The 21,324-nt window shown below is 46.0% G+C and overlaps 1 protein-coding gene across 2 annotated transcripts in view; it reads left to right on the plus strand.

Annotated features, from left to right (window-relative positions):
* FOCAD (focadhesin) overlaps nt 1–21,324 on the plus strand; it is a 272,768-nt gene that overhangs the window by 17,980 nt on the left and 233,464 nt on the right. For both annotated transcript variants that reach the window (XM_073666136.1, XM_073666149.1), the window contains exon 3: nt 13,492–13,566. In XM_073666136.1, coding sequence (XP_073522237.1) covers nt 13,492–13,566 — 75 coding nt within the window. The remainder of the gene's footprint in view (nt 1–13,491; nt 13,567–21,324) is intronic.

Below are 21,324 nucleotides of genomic sequence, written 5' to 3' on the forward strand. Positions count from 1 at the left end.
AGGTTGGCGTGGTATATCTGGTATGGCTTGCGTCGTCCCGGTTGATGAATCTTGTAGTTCACCTCACAAACTTTTCCCACCACCGTAAGTATTAGCACGAGGACTCTGTCTCCTGGATTGAATTGCCTTACCCTGGCTGACCTATTGTAGACCCTGGCCTGAGCTTCTTGTGCCTGGAGGAGATATTCCTTTACGATGGGCATAACCTTCACAATCCTCTCCTGCATCAGAGCGATGTGCTCTATGACGCTTGGCTATATCCAGGTGACCTCGCGGATGTTGGCCATAGAGCAGTTTGAATGGCGATAACCCCGTAGAAGACTGTGGAAACCTCTCTGATGAAAATCAACAGATACGGTAGGAGACAGTCCCAGTCTCTACCATCCTTTTCTACGGCCTTCCTCGGCATACTCTTCAATGTTTTATTAAATTCCTCCACCAGGCCATCTGTCTGAGGATGGTACACTGAAGTTCTCAGTTGGGAGATTTGCAGGACCTTGCATAACTCCCTCATCACCTTACTCATATAAGGTGTTCCCTGGTCGGTCAGGATCTCCTTTGGTAAACCTGTCTGGGAGAAAACATGGACCAATTCGCGCGCTATACTCTTTGCGGATAAGTTTCTCAGGGGAATTGCTTCCGGATATTGTGTGGCATAGTCCAGGATGACCAAGATATATTTATGCCCACGAGCAGATTTAACCAGGGGACCTACCAAGTCCATGGAAATTCTCTCAAACGGCACTTCCATAATGGGTAATGGCACAAGGGGACTTGGAAAGTGAGAGGTGGGGGCGGTTAGCTGACACGTAAGGCAGGACCTTCAATACTCTTGTATTTCCCGGTGACACCCAGGCCAGTAGAACCTTTGCATAATCTGTTCCTGCGTTTTTTTCACCCCTAGATGTCCCCCAAAGATATGCGAATGAGCCATGTCCAACACCTTCCCTCTATAGGGGCCTGGCACTATAAACTGCTCCACTGGCTCTTCCCCCACTTTTGTGACGCGGTACAATAACTCCACTTATCATAAAATGGGGAAACCTTGTGGCAGTCCCCGGCTCCTGAGCAACCCCATTTATCACAGTGCCATTATTAAAGGCTTCCTTAAGAGTTAGGTCCCTATGTTGTGCAGACCCCAAATTTTCGCTGGTCAACCCTAACTCTGGAATGTCAGACTCAGGTGACACTACTTACTCATCCCCCAAAAGAATACAAAAAGGAAACCCGTCTGACTCTGGGTGTGGTGTTATCTCTTCAGGGTTACCTGGCTTCTCAACCGCTACAGCAAACATTGAACCCTTCCCCCATAGATCCCAAAATAAACAAAAGTCTCGGCCTATAATAATAGGGTGCAACAAGTCCTGAACGACGCCGACCTCGTGGGACTCTGTACCTTGGGCTGTTTCAATGTCCACTCTAGCCATCGGATAGTCCTTTGCATCGCCATGAATGAACCGTATGTTGACTTTTTCCCCCGGGATCAGTTGGCGGGGAAGAGTGGCCCTAACAAGGGTCACCAGACTCCCGGAGTCTAGCAGTGCTGTTACCTGCCACCCGTTCACTTTCACAGGACAGGCTTGTGGGCCCTCACTGGGTGGACAGTTCCCATTGCTGGCTGGATACGCATAATAAGAACAACGGCGTCCTATGCATCAGGCCATCTGCTCGGGGGTCAGGGGACAACGGGCAGCTATGTGGCCTGGGCCGTGGCACCTCCAGCAAACAACATCACCCGTAGGGACCTTGGGGACCACCTCCCCCGCCCCTTTGGACCTTGGACTCCCCACCCCCTTTTGGGCCTCCGCCCCCTGCTGGGACCCACAATATGGAGTGGGCTGCCTTCCCAAAGAACCTTCGACCCCCTAGTATCTCTCTATCAGTCCAATCCGTTTATCTGCATTCCGGGGATCACCCTCTGCAACCCAAGTCTGTATGGGCCTTGGTAGAGAGTGCACAAACTGGTCCATCACCACTCGCTCTACCATCTGGGCAGGCGTGGAGGACTCCTGCTGCAGCCACTTTTGGACCAGGTGCAACAGGTCAAACATTTGGGAGCGAGGTGGTTTGTCCCAGTGATACACCCAGCGGTGAACCCGCTGCGCCCTGATAGTCACTGCCATACTCTTTGGCGTCCTGCAAAGTTAAGTCATAGTGCGCCTTCTGGGGCTCTCCCGTCAAGTATGGCGCCAGTACCTCTGCCCACTGGTCTGGTGGAAGTTTCTCCCTCTCGGTGACCCTTTCAAACACGCTCAGGAAGGCCTCAACCTCATCCCCCCCGGGGTCATTTTCTGCAAAGCCCTTCTTACTGCCTTCCGGACGTGGGAGTCATCAGCCGGACTCGGGGTTGGGGTGCTCGTCCTGCGCTGGATGGCGGTTGCCAGAAGTTGCATCTGCTGCCGTTGTTCCTGCTTGTGCTGCTGGATCTGCTGTAACAACAGCCTGTTGGTCTCCTGCTGCTGCGACTGGACCAAGTGTTTCAGCAGGTCTTCCATTTTGTCTGACGATGCTTGCTGGCTTGCGACAGACTTGACCCAGTACATGCAGTCCTTCCTGTAGCAGTCACACGTCTCTGCTGGGAACGCTGCCCGCACGTCTAACACCAATTGTAGGGATGGTACTCACTCAGGTGCTGTTTGAGGCAAACAGGAGGCAGGTTCCTTTAAAAGTCCACAGCGGTTTATTAACTTCATAAACCGGCAAAAGTAAAAAGTGCAAATAAAAAGCCTTTAGTGCAGGCACAACAAAGGAGAATAGTACTTTGAACAAAGTGTGTGATACACCGATCCTGTGGTCACACAGGCTGGTGAGTGTACAGCACACAGCTCTGTCTGGAAACAACACACTGGAGGCCTTCTCCCTTCAAACACAGACCATGTGCCAAACAAACAGCCTCCATTTTATAGGCTGTTAACCACACCCAGAGGTGAGGTATGTGGGTTGCTGGACCCTCCCATCTCTCCTAGCAACCCGTTCCCGAGAAAATGCGTCGGGTTACATTCTGAGACCAGCCATGTCTGGGATACATGCCTCCCATCGATTACAAGACCATTAGCCACATATATAGTACAGACCAAAAGTTTGGACACACCTTCTCACTAAAGATTTTTCTGTATTTTCATGAGTATGAAAATTGTACATTCACACTGAAGGCATCAAAACTATGAATTAACACATGTGGAATTATATACTTAACAAAAAAGTGTGAAACAACTGAAAATATGTCTTATATTCTAGGTTCTTCAAAGTAGCCACCTTTTGCTTTGATGACTGCTTTGCACACTCTTGGCATTCTCTTGATGAGCTTCAAGAGGTAGTCACCGGAAATGGTTTTCACTTCACAGGTGTGCCCTGTCAGGTTTAATAAGTGGGATTTCTTGCCTTATAAATGGGGTTGGGACCATCAGTTGTGTTGTGCAGAAGTCTAGTGGATACACAGCTGATAGTCCTACTGAATAGACTGTTCGCTTCTTTTTTCTTGACATAATACAAATTCTAAGTAAAGAAAAATCGAGTGGCCATCATTACTTTAAGAAATGAAGGTCAGTCAGTGCGAAAAATTGGGAAAACTTTGAAAGTGTCCCCAAGTGCAGTTGCAAAAACCATCAAGCGCTACAAAGAAACTGGCTCACATGAGGACCGCCCCAGGAAAGGAAGACCAAGAATCACCTCTGCTTCTGAGGATAAGTTTATCCGAGTCACCAGCCTCAGAAATCGCAGGTTAACAGCAGCTCAGATTAGAGACCAGGTCAATGCCACACAGAGTTCTAGCAGCAGACACATCTCTACAACAACTGTTAAGAGGAGACTTTGTGCAGCATGCCTTCATGGTAAAATAGCTGCTAGGAAACCACTGCTAAGGACAGGCAACAAGCAGAAGAGACTTGTTTGGGCTAAAGAACACAAGGAATGGACATTAGACCAGTGGAAATCTGTGCTGTGGTCTGAGTCCAAATTTGAGATCTTTGTGCGACGCAGAAAAGGTGAACGGATGGACTCTACATGCCTGGTTCCCACCGTGAAGCATGGAAGAGGAGGTGTGATGGTGTGGGGGTGCTTTGCTGGTGACACTGTTGGGGATTTATTCAAAATTGAAGGCATACTGAACCAGCATGGCTACCACAACATCTTTCAGCGGCATGCTATTCCATCTGGTTTGCGTTTAGTTGGACCATCATTTATTTTTCAACAGGACAATGACCCCAAACACACCTCCAGGCTGTGTAAGGGCTATTTGACCAAGAAGGAGAGTGATGGGGTGCTACGCCAGATGACCTGGCCTCCACAGTCACCAGACCTGAACCTAATCGAGATGGTTTGGGGTGAGCAGGACCGCAGAGTGAAGGCAAAAGGGCCAACAAGTGCTAAGCATCTCTGGGAACTCCTTCAAGATTGTTGGAAGACCATTTCCGGTGACTACCTCTTCAAGCTCATCAAGAGAATGCCAAGAGTGTGCAAAGCAGTCATCAAAGCAAAAGGTGGCTACTTTAAAGAACCTAGAATATAAGACATATTTTCAGTAGTTTCACACTTTTTTGTTAAGTATATAATTCCACATGTGTTAATTCATAGTTTTGATGCCTTCAGTGTGAATGTACAATTTTCAAAGGCATGAAAATACAGAAATTTCTTTAAATGAGAAGGTGTGTCCAAACTTAATATAAATATATATAAATAAATAAATATATATATATATATATATATATATATATATATATATATATATATATATATATATATATATATATATCTATCTCTCTCAAAAAAATAAAGGGAACACTTATACAACAGAATATAACTCCAAGTAAATCAAACTTCTGTGAAATCCAACTGTCCACTTAGTAAGCAACAGTGATTGACTGACTGACAATCAATTTCACATGCTGTTGTGCAAATGGAATAGACAATACTCTCTGCTTCATGATGTTGTAATGAGTGATTCACTGTTAAAATTTAAGAAGGGCCTGGATGCCTTTCTTGAAAAGTATAATATTACAGGTTATAAATACTAGATTCCTTGATAGGGCGTTGATCCAGGGAACTAGTCTGATTGTCGTATGGAGTCGGGAAGGAATTTTTTTCCCCAATGTGGAGCTTAGTGTTTGCCACATGGGTTTTTTTTGCCTTCCACTGGATCAACAAGTTAGGCTATGGGTTGGACTAGATGGACTTAGTCTTCCTTCAACCTTAAAAACTATTACTATGTAATAGATGGAAATTATTGGCAATTATCAAGACACCCTCAATAAAGGAGTGGTTCTGCAGGTGGGGACCACAGACCACATCTCAGTACCAATGCTTTCTGGCTGATGTTTTGGTCACTTTTGAATGTTGGTTGTGCTTTCACACTTGTGGTAGCATGAGACGGACTCTACAACCCACAGAAGTTGCTGAGGTAGTGCAGCTCATCCAGGATGGCACATCAATGTGAGCTGTGGCAATAAGGTTTGCTGTGTCTGTCATCGTAGTGTCCAGAGGCTGGAGGCGCTACCAGGAGACAGGCCAGTACACCAGGAGACGTGGAGGGGGCCGTAGGAGGGCAATAACCCAGCAGCAGGACCGCTACCTCCGCCTTTGTGCAAGGAGGAACAAGAGGAGCACTGCCAGAGCCTTGCAAAATGACCTCCAGCAGGCCACAAATGTGCATGTGTCTGCACAAACTGTTAGAAACCGACTCCATGAGGGTGGTATGAGGGCCCGGCATCCACAGATGGGGGTTGTGCTCACAGCCCAACACCGTGCAGGACGCTTGGCATTTGCCACAGAACACCAGGATTGGCAAAGTCGCCACTGGCGCCCTGTGCTCTTCACAGATGAAAGCAGGTTCACACTGAGCACATGTGACAGACGTGACAGAGTCTGGAAACGCCTTGGAGAGCGATCTGCTCCCTGCAACATCCTTCAGCATGACCGGTTTGGCAGTGGGTCAGTAATGGTATGGGGTGGCATTTCTTTAGAGGACCACACAGCCCTCCATGTGCTCACAAGAGGTAGCCTGACTGCTATTAGGTGCCGAGATGAGATCCTCAGACCCCTTGTGAGACCATATGCTGGTGCGGTTGGCCCTGGGTTCCTCCTAATGCAGGACAATGCCAGGCCTCACGTGGCTGGAGTGAGTCAGCAGTTCCTGCAAGATGAAGGCATTGAAGTTATGGACTGGCCCGTCCGTTCCCCAGACCTGAATCCTATTGAGCACATCTGGGACATCATGTCTCGCTCCATCCACCAACGTCACGTTGCACGACAGACTGTCCAGGAGTTGGCGGATGCTTTAATCCAGGTCTGGGAGGAGATCCCACAGGAGACCATCCGCAACCTCATCAGGAGCATGCCCTGGCGTTGTAGGGAGGTCATACAGGCACGTGGAGGCCACACACAATACTGAGCCTCATTTTGACTTTGACTTGTTTTAAGGACATTACATCAAAGTTGGATTAGCCTGTAGTGTGTTTTTCCACTTTAATTTTGGGGGTCACTCCAAATCCAGGCCTCCATTGGTTAATAAATTTGATTTCCATTGATGATTTTTGTGTGATTTTGTTGTCAGCACATTCAACTTTGTACAGAACAAAGTATTCAATGAGAATATTTCATTCATTCAGATCTAGGATGTGTTATTTGAGTGTTCCCTTTTATTTTTTTGAGCAGTGTATTTTAGCAAAAATCCGGCATCCCCATAGTTTTGATGTGAACTTCAGACAACTCAGAAATGTCATCCTGGGTAGTTCTAAATACCAAATTCAGTAAAAAAAAAAAAAAGTAAAGGCACACTTGCATACAGGCACACAGCAGGAGATAAAGCATTTCATGCTAACTGAACATATATATATATTATATATAATATATATGTGTGTATGTACAGTACAGACCAAAAGTTTGGACACACCTTCTCATTTAAAGATATTTCTGTATTTTCATGACTATGTAAATTGCACATTCACACTGAAGGCATCAAAACTATGAATTAACACATGTGGAATTATATACTTAACAAAAAAGTCTGAAACAACTGAAAATATGTCTTATATTCTAGGTTCTTCAAAGTAGCCACCTTTTGCTTTGATGACTGCTTTGCACACTCTTGGCATTCTCTTGATGAGCTTCAAGAGGTAGTCACCGGAAATGGTCTTCCAACAATCTTGAAGGAGTTCCCAGAGATGCTTAGCACTTGTTGGCCCTTTTGCCTTCACTCTGCAGTCCAGCTCACCCCAAACCATCTCGATTGGGTTCAGGTCTGGTGACTGTGGGAGCCAGGTCATCTGGCGTAGCACCCCATCACTCTCCTTCTTGGTCAAATAGCCCTTACACAGCCTGGAGGTGTGTTTGGGGTCATTGTCCTATTGAAAAATAAATGATGGTCCAACTAAACGCAAACCGGATGGAATAGCATGGCGCTGCAAGATGCTGTGGTAGCCATGCAGGTTCAGTATGCCTTCAATTTTGAATAAATCCCCAACAGTGTCACCAGAAAAGCACCCCCACACCATCACACCTCCTCCTCCATGCTTCACGGTGGGAACCAGGCATGTAGATTCCATCCATTCACCTTTTCTGCGTCGCACAAAGACACGGTGGTTGGAACCAAAGATCTCAAATTTGCACTTATCAGACCAAAACACAGATTTCCACTGGTCTAATGTCCATTCCTTGTGTTCTTTAGCCCAAACAAATCTCTTCTGCTTGTTGCTTGTCCTAAGCAGTGGTTTCCTAGCAGCTATTTTACCATGAAGGCCTGCTGCACAAAGTCTCCTCTTAACAGTTGTTGAAGAGATGTGCCTGCTGCTAGAACTCTGTGTGGCATTGACCTGGTCTCTAATCTGAGCTGCTGTTAACCTGCAATTTCTGAGGCTGGTGACTCGGATAAACTTATCCTCAGAAGCAGAGGTGACTCTTGGTCTTCCTTTCCTGGGGCGGTTATCATGTGAGCCAGTTTCTTTGCAGCGCTTGATGGTTTTTGCAACTGCAGTTGGGGACACTTTCAAAGTTTTCCCAATTTTTCGCACTGACTTACCTTCATTTCTTAAAGTAATGATGGCCACTCGTTTTTCTTTACTTAACTGCTTTTTTCTTGCCATAATACAAATTCTAACAGTCTATTCAGTAGGACTATCAGCTGTGTATCCACCAGACTTCTGCACAACACTACTGATGGTCCCAACCCCATTTATAAGGCAAGAAATCCCACTTATTAAACCTGACAGGGCACACCTGTGAAGTGAAAACCATTTCCAGTGACTACCTCTTGAAGTTCATCAAGAGAATGCCAAGAGTATGCAAAGCAGTCATCAAAGCAAAAGGTGGCTACTTTGAAGAACCTAGAATATAAGACATATTTTCAGTTGTTTCACACTTTTTTGTTAACTATATAATTCCACATGTGTTAATTCATAGTTTTGATGCCTTCAGTGTGAATGTACAATTTTCAAAGTCATGAAAAAACAGAAAAATCTTTAAATGAGAAGGTGTGTCCAAACTTTTGGTCTGTACTGTATATGTGTATATGTGTGTGTGTATATGTATATGTATATATATATATATATATATATATATATATATATATATATATATATATATATATTTACATACATTTTTATTGGTATGTATGTGCTGCCCCCATCCTGGTATTTGTGCTCCCCAATCCTGTTCCCCCATCCCGTTATGTGCTGCCCTCATCCCTATCCTGGTATGCATGGCACCCCTCACCCTCAATCCTGGTACGCATGGCACCCCTCATCCCCCAGTCCCGGTACGCATGGTACCTCTCATCCCCCAATCCTGTTATGCATGGTACCTCTCATCCCCCAATCCTGGTATGCATGGTACCTCTCATCCCATAATCCTGGTATGCATGGTACCCCTCACCCCCCCCCCAATCCTGGTATGCATAGTACTCCTCTGCACACATACAAAAAAAATAAACACTTATACTCCACCTTTCTTCCCTGTGCTCCCGCGCTGCTGTGTCCTGTTCTGCCGGAGGCCGGGTGAGTGCGGCGCCGGAGCACCACACTGTCCAGCGCCATTTTGCTGAAGAGACACTGCAAATGTGTCTTTAGTAAAATGGCGCCGGATAGTTCTATGCGCATGCGCCGATTCCGACGCCTTCACTCCACCCCCGGTCTCCGGCCAGAAGAGAGGAGCCGCGGCAAATCTCCTCCCGGTCAGGTAAGTATGGTGCCGGAGATCGCGGTATGCTTTCAGTCTCTACGCATACCGCGATCTCCGGCGCCATACACTCCTCTTACCTGTAAAGGCTCCATGATTTCTTCTGTCTGGAGCCAGACTGCGCGTCGCGCATGCGCAGTCTATAGAGGCTTCAGATAGAGGGACGCTTGGCCGGTTATATTATAGATATATATAATTTTATTACACATGCGCACACAAACTTGCATATATAAATTCTATACACTCCTCGACATTGAAATTTCATCACCAAGAAGGAATAGTTGTGACACTGGATGAATAGGCGTGTTAATCACCATGCCAAGGTGTGTAAGTGTGTGTATTTTTCCCCATGACGCTCATAATTGATAATGAAGAAATTTATATGTTTTGTAAATTTTGTTTCTGTTTTTTCATGATTTGCATATCCTTAATATGTCTGTCAATCCTATGATTTTCAGAATACCTGGACCAATAACTTTATCGGTGTTGCTATTTTGACGTTAAGGAGTGTATGTATACATAGAGTTATGGCCGAAAATGTTGGCACCCTTGAAATTGTTCTAGAAATGAAGTATTTCTGCCAGAAAGTTATTGCAATTACACATGTTTTGTTATACACATGTTTATTTCCTTTGTGTGTATTGGAACAACACAAAAAAACAGAGCAAAAAAGGCAAATTGGACATAATTTCACACAAAACCCCAAGAATGGGCCAGACAAAACTTTTTCAAGCATGTGATGCTCGTTGAAACTCACCTGTGGCAAGTGAAGTAACAGGTGTGGGCAATAACAAAATCACACATGAAACTAAATAAAAAGGGGAGAAGTTCACTCAATCTTGCATTGTGTGTCTGTGTGTGCCACACGAAGCATGGAGATCAGAAAGAGAAGCGAACTATCTGAGGACTTGAGAACCAAAATTGTTCAAAAATATCAACAATCTCAAGGTTACAGGTCCTTCTCCAGAGGTTTTTTATGCTGCCTCTGGCACTGGTTGCCTCGACTGTGTGCAAGGCATCATGAAATCTGAAATTACCAAAGGATTTTGGGTCGCAATTTATTTCCCAGTGTCAGAAAACTGGGTTTGCATCCTAGGTCATGGGTCTTCCAGCAGGACAATGACCCCAAACATACTTCAAGAAGCGTCCAGATATGGATATAAACAAAGCGCTGGAGAGTTCTGAAGTAGCCAGCAATGAGTTCGGATGGTAAGTATCTGTCTATATTCCTCAGCATTGAAGACACCTTTCATCCAGATCAAGTTTCTAACTCTGCTGAAATACAGCCACAAACTGGCAAGGAACCGCCACCATGCTTCACTGATGCCTGCAGTCAATCATTATTGTACCGCTCTCCAGCCCTTCAGCGAACAAACTGCCTTCTGTTGTAGCTAAATAATTCACAATTTGACTCATCAGTCCAGAGCACCAGCAGACATTTCTCTGCACCCCAGTTCTGGTTTTCATGCATAATTGATTCACTTGGCCTTGTTTTTTTAAATTTAACAAATGGCCTTTTTGTCTACAATTTTTCCTTTAAAGGGGTTGTAAACTACTCGGACAACCCCGTCTCAGTCAGCATGTTTGCCCCCAGTAAAATAACAACACTAAGGCTGTGTGCCACGATGCGTTTTTTAAGCGTTTTCGCAGCGGCAAAAACGCTACAGAAACGCTTAAAAAACGCATGGTAGAAGGTCTGCCATGTTCCCCAATGATAATCCGCATGTGCTGTGCACATGCTGCGGAAATTTCCGCTGCGGATTATCATTGCGGAAAGAAACGCAGCACTACCAATTATTTTGCGGAAGTGCTGCGTTTTCGCCGCCATTGACTTGTATTAGAACGCGCCAATTCCGCAAGACTGCATCTGTACTTGCGTAATTGGCGCGTTCTAATATGCGGATGGTACCCGGGTGTGGAGGAGAGGAGAGTCTCCTCCACACCCAGGTACCATTAAAAGCTGTAAAAAAAGAATAAAATAAAAAAATAAATGTATATTTACCTTCTGGCGGCCCGCGCTGCGCTCCTCCTTGCTTCCCGGCACTTTGCAGTGGATTGAAGGACCTGCGCTGACGTCAGAGTCATGTGACGGGTCACGCGACTCTGACGTCGGCAGGTCCTTCACTCTACTGCTGCCGGCAGCCGGGACCGAGCGAAGCAAGACAGCGCGGGTCCATCGGAGGGTAAGTATATATTTTTTTATTTTTTGACTTTCTCTCGGTCACACTATATAAATCCATGCTGTTTGCATGGATTTATATAGTGTGACCAAGTTGTAAAGCACTTTCCAAGTGATGGTAAAATCGCTTGGAAAGCGCTTGTCAACCCGCATGTGGAAATGCATGTGAAGAACACTTCACATCCGCTTGTCCCTGGCAGGAAAACGCATGTACAATCCGCATGCGTTTTTTTTTCTGCCAGGGAGATGCAGAAACGCTCAGGAAAAATCCTGAGCATTTCTGCATCGTGGGCACATAGCCTTATACTCACCTTCGGCGCCTTTCCAGCTTTGTTGGCACTCGTTCTCCCGGGGCTCATGTAACATTGTTAGTGGCTTCACTCTCCTCACCTTTTAACTAATCACACATCAAGAGAAAGTCAGAAACCACTTCTAGGGTATGTGCACTCAATGTCTTTAAAATGCTGATGCACTTGTTATGGTTTTCCTAGGCAAAAGTCTTTTTATTGAAGCAGCTTTGCTGGTGGTTTAGCCATTGTTTTTGTTGTGACTCCACCGCCCGCTGGCAACTTTTTATTCTGTAATTTAAATTCTAACCAGCGAGTGGCTTCCAAGCTGAAGCCATCCGAAGAGCGAATATGCTACTTCCGTTTAACCTCTTCATGGTTTCCGAATTCTGAAGCTGTTGAAAGAAGTGACAAAAGACTAAGCATATGCGCAGCAATGTCTTTTTTTTTAGTGCTGTGCATTATTTTTACAGCAATTTTGTGTTGCTTTTTCAGCTGGATTGAAGGTGGAATCCGTCTGGAAAAGATGTAGTGTGCACATACCTTACTGGTATGGTTTTTGCCTCAATTTTTCCATAATGGTGATTTCTTAAAACAGTAGATGGGTGTAGCTGGGTGCCACTGGTCGCTGCCAGTTATGAGCTGATGGCACGGCTGGACATCTTACGATCTCCAAGGGAAGTAATAATGATGTGTCTTTCTTCTTGGCCAACCACTGCTTCTACGGTCATCAATGTGGCCCAACTCTTGGTATCTTCAATGCTGAGAAATGCAGGCAGATACTTATCCATCATGCAATACCATCAGGGTGGGGTCTGATTCACTCCAAATTTATACTTCAGCAGAACAACAACCCAAAACATACAGCAATTTAAGTAAGAAATATCTTTATGGTAAAGAAGAACAAGAAGTCCTGGAAGTGATGATATGGCCCCCACATATGTCTGGGATTGCATAAAGAGAAATAAGGATTTGTGTACAGAAGATCTGTGATTAGTTCTAAAAGATGTTTAGAACAACCTCCCTGCCGAGTTTCTTCAAGACTGTGTGCAGATGTTATCTGCGTGACAGCGCCGCAAATCAGGGATGTTCATGGGCGAAGCCATTTTTTTTGGCGCGAACAAGCTGGAACCCCGAACCCGAATTTGAAATGCCGAACAAATTCGCTCAACACTACTTCTTATCCACCATGCGGACTATCCTGCATAACATCCTTTCATCAACTTTTCTCTGCCGTCTACGTCAAGGGAGACTAGCTACAGTGCCATGGGTTGTAAACTTCTTGATTTATGTTGTGCACCGTGGACAAAGGAACATCAAAATCTCTGGAGATGGACTTGTAACCTTGAGATTGTTGATATTTTTCAAGAATTTTGGTTCTCATGTCTTCAGACAGTTCTCTTCTTCTCTTTCTGTTCTCTATGCTTAGTGTGGCACACACAGATATACAATGCAAAGATTGAGTCAACATCTCCCCTTTTTGTCTGGTTTCAGGTGTGATTTTCATATTGCTCAGACCTGTTACTTGCCACAGGTGAGTTTGAATGAGCATCACATGCTTGAAATACAGTTGTTTACCCACAATTTTGGAAAGTTGGCAACAATTTTGTCCTGCCCATTTTGGGGGTTTTGTGTGAAATTATGTCCAATTTGCCTTTTCTCAGTTTTTTTGTGTTGTTCCAATACACACAAATGAAATATAAACTTGTATAATAAAACATGTGTAACTGCAATAATTTTCTGGTAGAAATACTTATTTTTCTGGAGCAATTTCATGGGTGCCAACCCTTTCAGCCATGACTTTATATGTTGATGTGTGATTTCTGTTCCTTGTTGTGATGTTTATTTTCTCGCTTACAGGCAGTTGCCCACTTGGTTGCTTCTGTTCTAAAAGAAAATGCTTCTTCTGGGATAATCAAACAATCTTCAAATCAGGTAAAAGTGTGATTCTGAAAGATTAGGCTGTACAAATTGCAACTATTGCATGAATATTATTACATGCAGTCTATTTAATTATTTTCATAGTTAAAAAATTTGGCATAAGAGGTTTTTCCACATAAAAAAATAAATTAGCAATATATTAGTAAATTAGAATTTACAACTAAAATTTGAGATTTATGTTTTTCTTCTATTTATGAAAGAATAACTTGAAGGTGGCCACCAATATGGCAGTACTTACTTGGTGGAGCTAAGTTTAATATTCCAATAACTGAAGTCATTCTTACAGAGCACCACAAAGCAGTGATTTGAGTTGGTTGCTGAATGATTGTTTCTTGCTGTTCCTTGAATTAGAGAACTGTTCTGCCCCTGTGCCTGCCTGTTAAATGCATGGAAAAAAATGGTAGACTAGCAATTTGTAATGGTTCTGTGGAAATGATGAATGAGAAATAGATTTTTTTTTGTGCCACGTGGAGTTATTTTACTTAAATAGAACCTGATAGCTGATTCATGCTGCCCGATCCACGCAATGGCTGTATGAACTCAGCCAGGTATGTTTTGATTCTGAAACGCTGTGGAGTTTCAGAGAAGACATACTTTAAAAGACACCTGAGGCCAAGCCACGCTAGAGACTAGTTGGACAGGTGGGTTCCTGGCGGCTTCTCCCTGCCTGGATTGACAGGTCTCTCCTGATATGCACACGTAGACAGAGACCGGTCACTCCAGGGCAGCCTGCGAATAGAAACCTATGGGGATCCACCTCTCTGACTAGTCTCCCTTGCTGCTGGGTCCCCAGCTGCTTTTAAATTATGATATTCCCTGAAACGCTGCTGTGTTTCCGATTCAGACATACCTGACTGAGATCATACAGCCAGTGCCTGATGCTGCTCGATCCAGGGGCAGCATGTATGTCTCAGCTGTCAGGTTCTCTTTAAAGAAGCACCCCTCCACCTGATTGTGTCACTCTGCATTTCTCATACATACAGTGTACTAATTTCTGTGTAGTTCAATCACTGTTTTATTGTGTTCAAACTCCATCTCGAATTTCGGATTTCCCTCTGCCTCTTTTTCCTCAATGCTCTGCTATCAGTTTCTGGAGTATCAGCACAGCATCACATAACTTGCTGGAGCCAGTATCATCTCTGTTTGTTATGGTAACAGTGTGATTATATTCCCCTATGTATTCTCCTAAATAAGTATACAGTCAGGGAGGCTGAACTGTCATTTCCTCCATTATACTTGTGTGACAGGCACTGCGCAGTCATCATCGTTATCGTTTATATGGGCTATCAGCGTCTTCCTCTCCTGCGGAAAACTTCTGTAGTACAGTTTATGCAGTTGCATCATACAGTCAATTCTGGCAACTTAGATGGTGACCCCCCTGAAGAGATCCTAAATCCATTTAATTCCTAGGGGGATCACGATATGATCATATAACATGACTAAAAATGAAGTATACCATGAATTGCCAAATAGAAAGGAACAATTTACATGTGGTAGTACTAGCAAAATATATACCGTATTTTTCGGACTATAAGACGCACCGGACTATAAGACGCACCTAGGTTTTAAAGGAGGAAAATAGGAAAAAAAATGTAAGCAAAAAATGTGGTCATGATGCCCTTTTATGGTGGAGTGGGTCTGCTGCTGACACTGGTATTGGGGTAATGTCCCCCAATTCTGTTGAATATCCTCCATCCTGGTGTGTATGGCCACTCCTTCCTGCTATAAGTGGCCCCCATCCCATCCTGGTATAACTGGCCCTCATCCCCATCCTGGTATGCATGATACCCCTTGATCCCCCATCCTGGTATGCATGGTACCCCTTGATCCCCCATCCTGGTATGCATGGTACCCCTTTATCCCCCATCCTGGTATGTATGGCACCCCTTTATCCCCCATCCTGGTATGTATGGCACCCCTTTATCCCCCATCCTGGTATGTATGACACCCCTTTATCCCCCATCCTGGTATGCATGACACCCCTTTATCCCCCATCCTGGTATGCATGGCACCCCTTGAGCCCCCATCCTGGTATGCATGGCACCCCTTGAGTCCCCATCCTGGTATGCATGGCACCCCTTGAGCCCCCATCCTGGTATGCATGGCACCCCTTGAGCCCCCATCCTGGTATGCATGGCACCCCTTGAGCCCCCATCCTGGTATGCATGGCACCCCTTGAGCCCCCATCCTGGTATGCATGGCACCCCTTTATACCCCATCCTGGTATGCATGGCACCCCTTTATACCCCATCCTGGTATGCATGGCACCCCTTGAGCCCCCATCCTGGTATGCATGGCACCCCTTGAGCCCCCATCCTGGTATGCATGGCACCCCTTGAGCCCCCATCCTGGTATGCATGGCACCCCTTGAGCCCCCATCCTGGTATGCATGGCACTCTGAGCCCCCCATCCTGGTATGCATAGGCATGGCACCCTCTGAGCCCCCATCACGCTGCCTACAAAAAAAAAAATAAACCATCATACTCACCTCCTCTCTCCTCCAGCGCTGTCCCGCTCTGCTGCCGACACTCTCACTATGCGAGCCACGCATGGCAGGACGCGCATGGCTTCCCTGCCATGCGCCCTCACACAGTGTGAGACGCTGTGCTGGAATAGTCACTGCTCCCCATGCTGGGACTCTGTGCGTGGGGAGCAGTGACCATTCAGTCTGTTCAATAGCCGACACACTGTACCGCAGCGCGGCTCCTGCTGCCGCTCTGTGGTCAGTGTGCCTGCTATTAAAAACCATGGATATTCACTACAACCCATGGGAGTGGGTTGTAGGGAATATTCATGAGCTTTAATAGCGGGCACACAGACTGCAGAGCGGCAGCAGGAGCCGCGCTGCGGCTCCAGTGTGCCGGCTATTAAGAGAAATGAACATTCATTGCTCACCACGCCCATGGGCGTGGGGAGCAGGGAATATTCATTTTCTTTAGTAGCGGCCACAGCGTAGGCTGCAGCAGGCTGCTGCTGCCTCCTGTGCCCCGCTGATCACCTGTTGCCGCTCCCCCATACCCACCACCACGCACAGCCATGTATATAGTATTCGGACTATAAGACGCACCCCCCACTTTCCTCTAAAATTTTGGAGGAAAAAAGTGCGTCTTATAGTCTGAAAAATGCGGTATGTTTAAACATATATGTGACACGCCCAGGGGTTGGGGATGACTTGGCACCCGGGCCTTGTTGTTGGTTTCGGGGGATGTCGCGGTGGCCGGCTACCGGGCCCGTACCCTGGGGTCACTCTTAAAAGCAAGGAAAAAGGGGAAAAGGTGTATGGGAAAGGGGAATGTTCGTGACGCCACCTGTGGTGTCTGGTGAAGGTCACCAGCGCTGCAACAGTCCTCCGAGGCAGGTGTCAGGGCAGCTATGGATGGTTCGGCTCCCCACAGGTGGAGCAGGCCTCAGGACAGTGTAGAGAGGAGTGTAGAATTGAGCGTTGGCGGGTGCAGAGCTGCGGAGGAAAGAACAGACCGAGGCAGTAGTTGAAGTCATCCAAGTCTTTTACTCACGGTAGTGTTTTCTCAGCTCAGAGCTTCTCTCTGCTGTCACACGGCGAGCTGCGGCCGCCAGGGTGGGGTTCAGCACACTCCAGGTAGTTCAGGAGCACTTGTCAGGACCCCCGCTCTTGTGTGTTCCTCTCTAGTTGAACTTCTCCCGCCTTGTGTCCCCCACTGAGTCCCGTACGGGTACTGCGATGTCCCTTGTGGGTAACGTATAGTTCCCGGACCGACTGGGTGCCCTTTTTGGTGACTTGTGGTGAGAACGTGACGTAAGGCCGGGTCCCTCTGGATAAACTCCGATTAGGGCGACTCCGCTCCGTCCTTATCCCCCTGGGATCCACGTAAGCCTCCGGACTTTTCCGACAGAGACGTGAAGTGCAAAGTCAGATAATCGGGGACCGGTACCCCCTCTTGCGGCAGGGTCTGTCTGGCTGGGCCAGAATAAGGTATGCAGGTGGCGACTCCGCTCCGTCCGCACCCCCTGAGATCCTTTCGTCTGTGGAGCCTATCTCCTCTGCTCCCCTCCTGGACCTTCTTGCTTGGACTCTGACCGGGGACAGAGTCAGTTATAACTCTGCCCCGATCCCCCGTCTCGAGGCCTGATACCGGGAACCGTGGACCCTCAGCCGGCTGCAGCCTTGTGCTGACTAGCCATCCCAAAGACCCACGACCAAAGACCCGGTTATCAAAATGGCCTCCAGTTATATAGAATTCTAATTAAGTGCTTAAGTAAATGCTTCCTCCACCCTCACTCACTACATGGTTCCCCCCCCCAACTCCTCCATTCAGGCCCGGGGCTGCACTATGGTGCTTTAGGCCCCCTTCAGAACTGGAGTGGTGTAGTGTTGTGTGTGGTTGGGGTCCTGAGTGGTACTCCATCCTTACCTGGGAGAGGAGATACCACACCTCGGTCTGAGGTGCAGTACCCCTGTGGCGACTGAACCCTCAGGGGCGCCACATACGTTGTAGGGATCCTCGCTTTCTGGCAACGGTACACACAGTCATAAAGTCTTTATGGCAGACGGGAAGGTTTATGTGACATGGTCAGACACATCCTGTTTAATTTATGAAGGAGGGACTCTGAAAATCACAAAGACTATTGAATTGTTATGTAGTAGGACTCCTAGACTCATAAAGCTTATGCAATAAGTTCAAGGGCTGCCAAAAGTTAGAAGGAGGGACTGCAATACACCCTGGAAGACACTTAGAGTAGGGCCTCGAATAAAACATTTTTTCCCATTTTTAAGAAGTGGGACTCCTAGATTGATAAAGCCTATGCACTAGGTGCAAGAGCTGAAAAACGCTACCCCTGGGGATTTTGAGTGAGGGTCGCCTGATGACCCTGTTGATATTTTGGAGGAGGAGGAAAAGAAAAAAGAAACCAAGAACCATATACCCTTTTTTGAGTGGGAAGGGGTGCATGGGAATACACCAGGAAAAAAAAGGAACATTTGAATTGGCTTTATGTTCCGCTACTGTCATCTGGTGGAGTTGAGAAGTCTGGGCCAATCCAGGCCTTGTTCATTTTGATAAGTCAGCCTGTCCACATTTTCAGTTCACAGGCGGATGCGCTTATCAGTTATTATGACCCCGACGGCACTAAAAGCCCGCTATGGCAAAACGCTAGCGGCAAGGCAGGCTAGCACCTCCAAGGCGTAGAGGGGACAGTTCATGCCACTTGTCCAGCTTGGATACCCAATAGTTATATGGCAGAAAAGAATCACGGAGGACGCTGGTATAGTCGGCTGAATACTACTTCACCATCTTCAAAAACTTTTCCCGCCTTATTAGACTACCTTGCATATCAGTGCCTGGGTGCTGGGAGGGTCTAATAAAACTGTCCCAGACCTTTGATGGGGTTCCCCTGCCTCTGTTGGACCTAGTGTGCGTTTCCTTCCTCTCTCCTCCTTGGTTGCCCAAGGATCTATGACCTCTGCCACCAGCTTTGTCAGGTGGGATTTTTTTTTTACTAATTGTTAGACTAGGAACTTCTGGTATTGCACCATTTTACGAGCCCTCTCCGCCGCACGATGGAGAGATGGAAAGTTCTCCTTGTAGAGAGTGTCGAGAAGGGTGAACAACCAGTAATCAGTGTTGGCCAAAATGTGTATAACGCGAGGGTCATGGGAGCTAGCGGTGGATGCCGCGTTCAGAACGTTACCTATTTGGGTTTTTCTCTAAAGCAATCCGAAACACTTGCTTCACTGAACACGATGTCCTCTCCTCTTTACCTTCTCTACTTATGCAGTCGGTACACTAAGGAAGGTCAATTTGAGACCGAAACGTCTATTTTTGTTCTTGTTATATGGATTGCAATTAAAGTCAAGAAATACGTTCATTTTGAGTGCCAAGTTTTGTCATATACTTTATTGATTTTGGACCCTACTTGAGCACCAACCAGGAGTGCCATGATTTATTCCTCATTGTTTAGCTAGTGAGACTGGACCGCGTGGAAGACAGGGTGGTACTGGGAAACATACTGGAAGCATTATCTGTCAACCATCCGACCACCTCTTCGCACTGTACTGGCTTCAAGGGTGGTGTCTCGCTGCCCCTTCAAAGTGGGACAGGAAGTTAGGTTTTGTGGATGAGCGTGTGTGTTGTGCTCCCGCAGCAGGGATAGTTTCACCTGGCCCACAGCCTCGGCCTCTGCATGCACCATCAGCAGCACGTCCAATTCCTCGTCCAATCTAGATTCCCTATTAGTATGTCTTTGGAGTGTGGGAGGAAACCCATGCACACACAGGGAGAAGATAGAAAATCCTTGCAGATGTTGTTCTTGGTGGGATTTGAACTTCTTTTTATTTTTATTTTTTAGTTCCCTTATGGGACTTGAACCTGCAATTGTCTGATCTCTTATCGCTGTTACTATATAATGCTGTTACTACAGTATTGCAGATGCAGAATATAGTGAAAAAGACATTCTCCTATGAAGTCCACCCACAGGCTTGGCTTTACAGGGCTACCAAAATGGTGTCAACTTGGGGCTTAAACATGCCCCCCCAGCTGCCGTGACAACTGATCGGTACACTACGTACATGTCGGGAGTGGCCGGTGGAAGCTGGTGACTGCATGCTCCTCCACTGATAAAATTTAAATGCCGCTATCATAGGCTAACGGCGGCATTTAAGTGGTTAAACTACAGCAATCAGAGAATGCTCTGGTCGCTGTAGTTTCAGATGCCAACATTTGCCTGGTATACAGGAGGATCCATATATGGAACCCAACATATGACTATTATGTCTTCTGATGGAAGGGGTTGAATATGAGCTATATTTTTATTTACCTGTATATATGCCGCTGTTCTGCTGAATCTGTCGTAGTTTTCCTTTATTTCCATGCCTTTCTGTTCCTCAAACATGGCCCTCTCTTATCTACAGTTATATGAAAAAGTTTGGGCACCCCTATTAATCTTAAGCTTAATGTTTTATAAAAATTGGTGTTTTTGCAACAGCTATTTCAGTTTGATATATGTAATAACTGTTGGACACAGTAATGTTTCTGCCTTGAAATGAGGTTTATTGTACTAACAGAAAATGTGCAATATTAAGTAGATCCTCCTTTTGCAAAAATAACAGCCTCTAGTCGCTTCCTGTAGCTTTTAATGATTTCCTGGATCCTGGATGAAGGTATTTTTGACCATTCCTCTTTACAAAAAAATTCCAGTTCAGTTAAGTTTGATGGTCGCCGAGCATGGACAGCCCTCTTCAAATGATCCCACAGATGTTCAATGATATTCAGGTCTGGGGACTGGGATGGCCATTCCAGAACATTGTAATTGTTCCTCTGCATGAATGCCTGAGTAGATTTGGAGCTGTGTTTTGGATCATTGTCTCGCTGAAAGATCCATCCCCTGCGTAACTTCAACTTTATCACTGATTCTTGAACATTATTGTTAAAGATTCTGCTGATACTGAGTGGAATCCATGCGTCCCTCAACTTTAACAAGATTCCCGGTGCCGGCATTGGCCACACAGCCCCAAAGCATGATGGAACCTCCACCAAATTTTACTGTGGGTAGCAAGTGTTTTTCTTGGAATGCTGTGTTTTTTTGCCGCCATGCATAACGCCTTTTTGTATGACCAAACAACTCAATCTTGGTTTCATCAGTCCACAGGACCTTCTTCCAAAAAGAAATTGGCTTCTCCAAATGTGCTTTTGCATACCTCAGCCGACTCTGTTTGTGGCGTGCTTGCAGAAACGGCTTCTTTCGCATCACTCTCCCATACAGCTTCTCCTTGTGCAA

This window comes from Phyllobates terribilis, unplaced genomic scaffold, assembly GCF_046119375.1.
Source record: "Phyllobates terribilis strain yellow unplaced genomic scaffold, ASM4611937v1 Scaffold_1__5_contigs__length_1240528914, whole genome shotgun sequence".
Lineage (NCBI taxonomy): Eukaryota > Metazoa > Chordata > Amphibia > Anura > Dendrobatidae > Phyllobates > Phyllobates terribilis.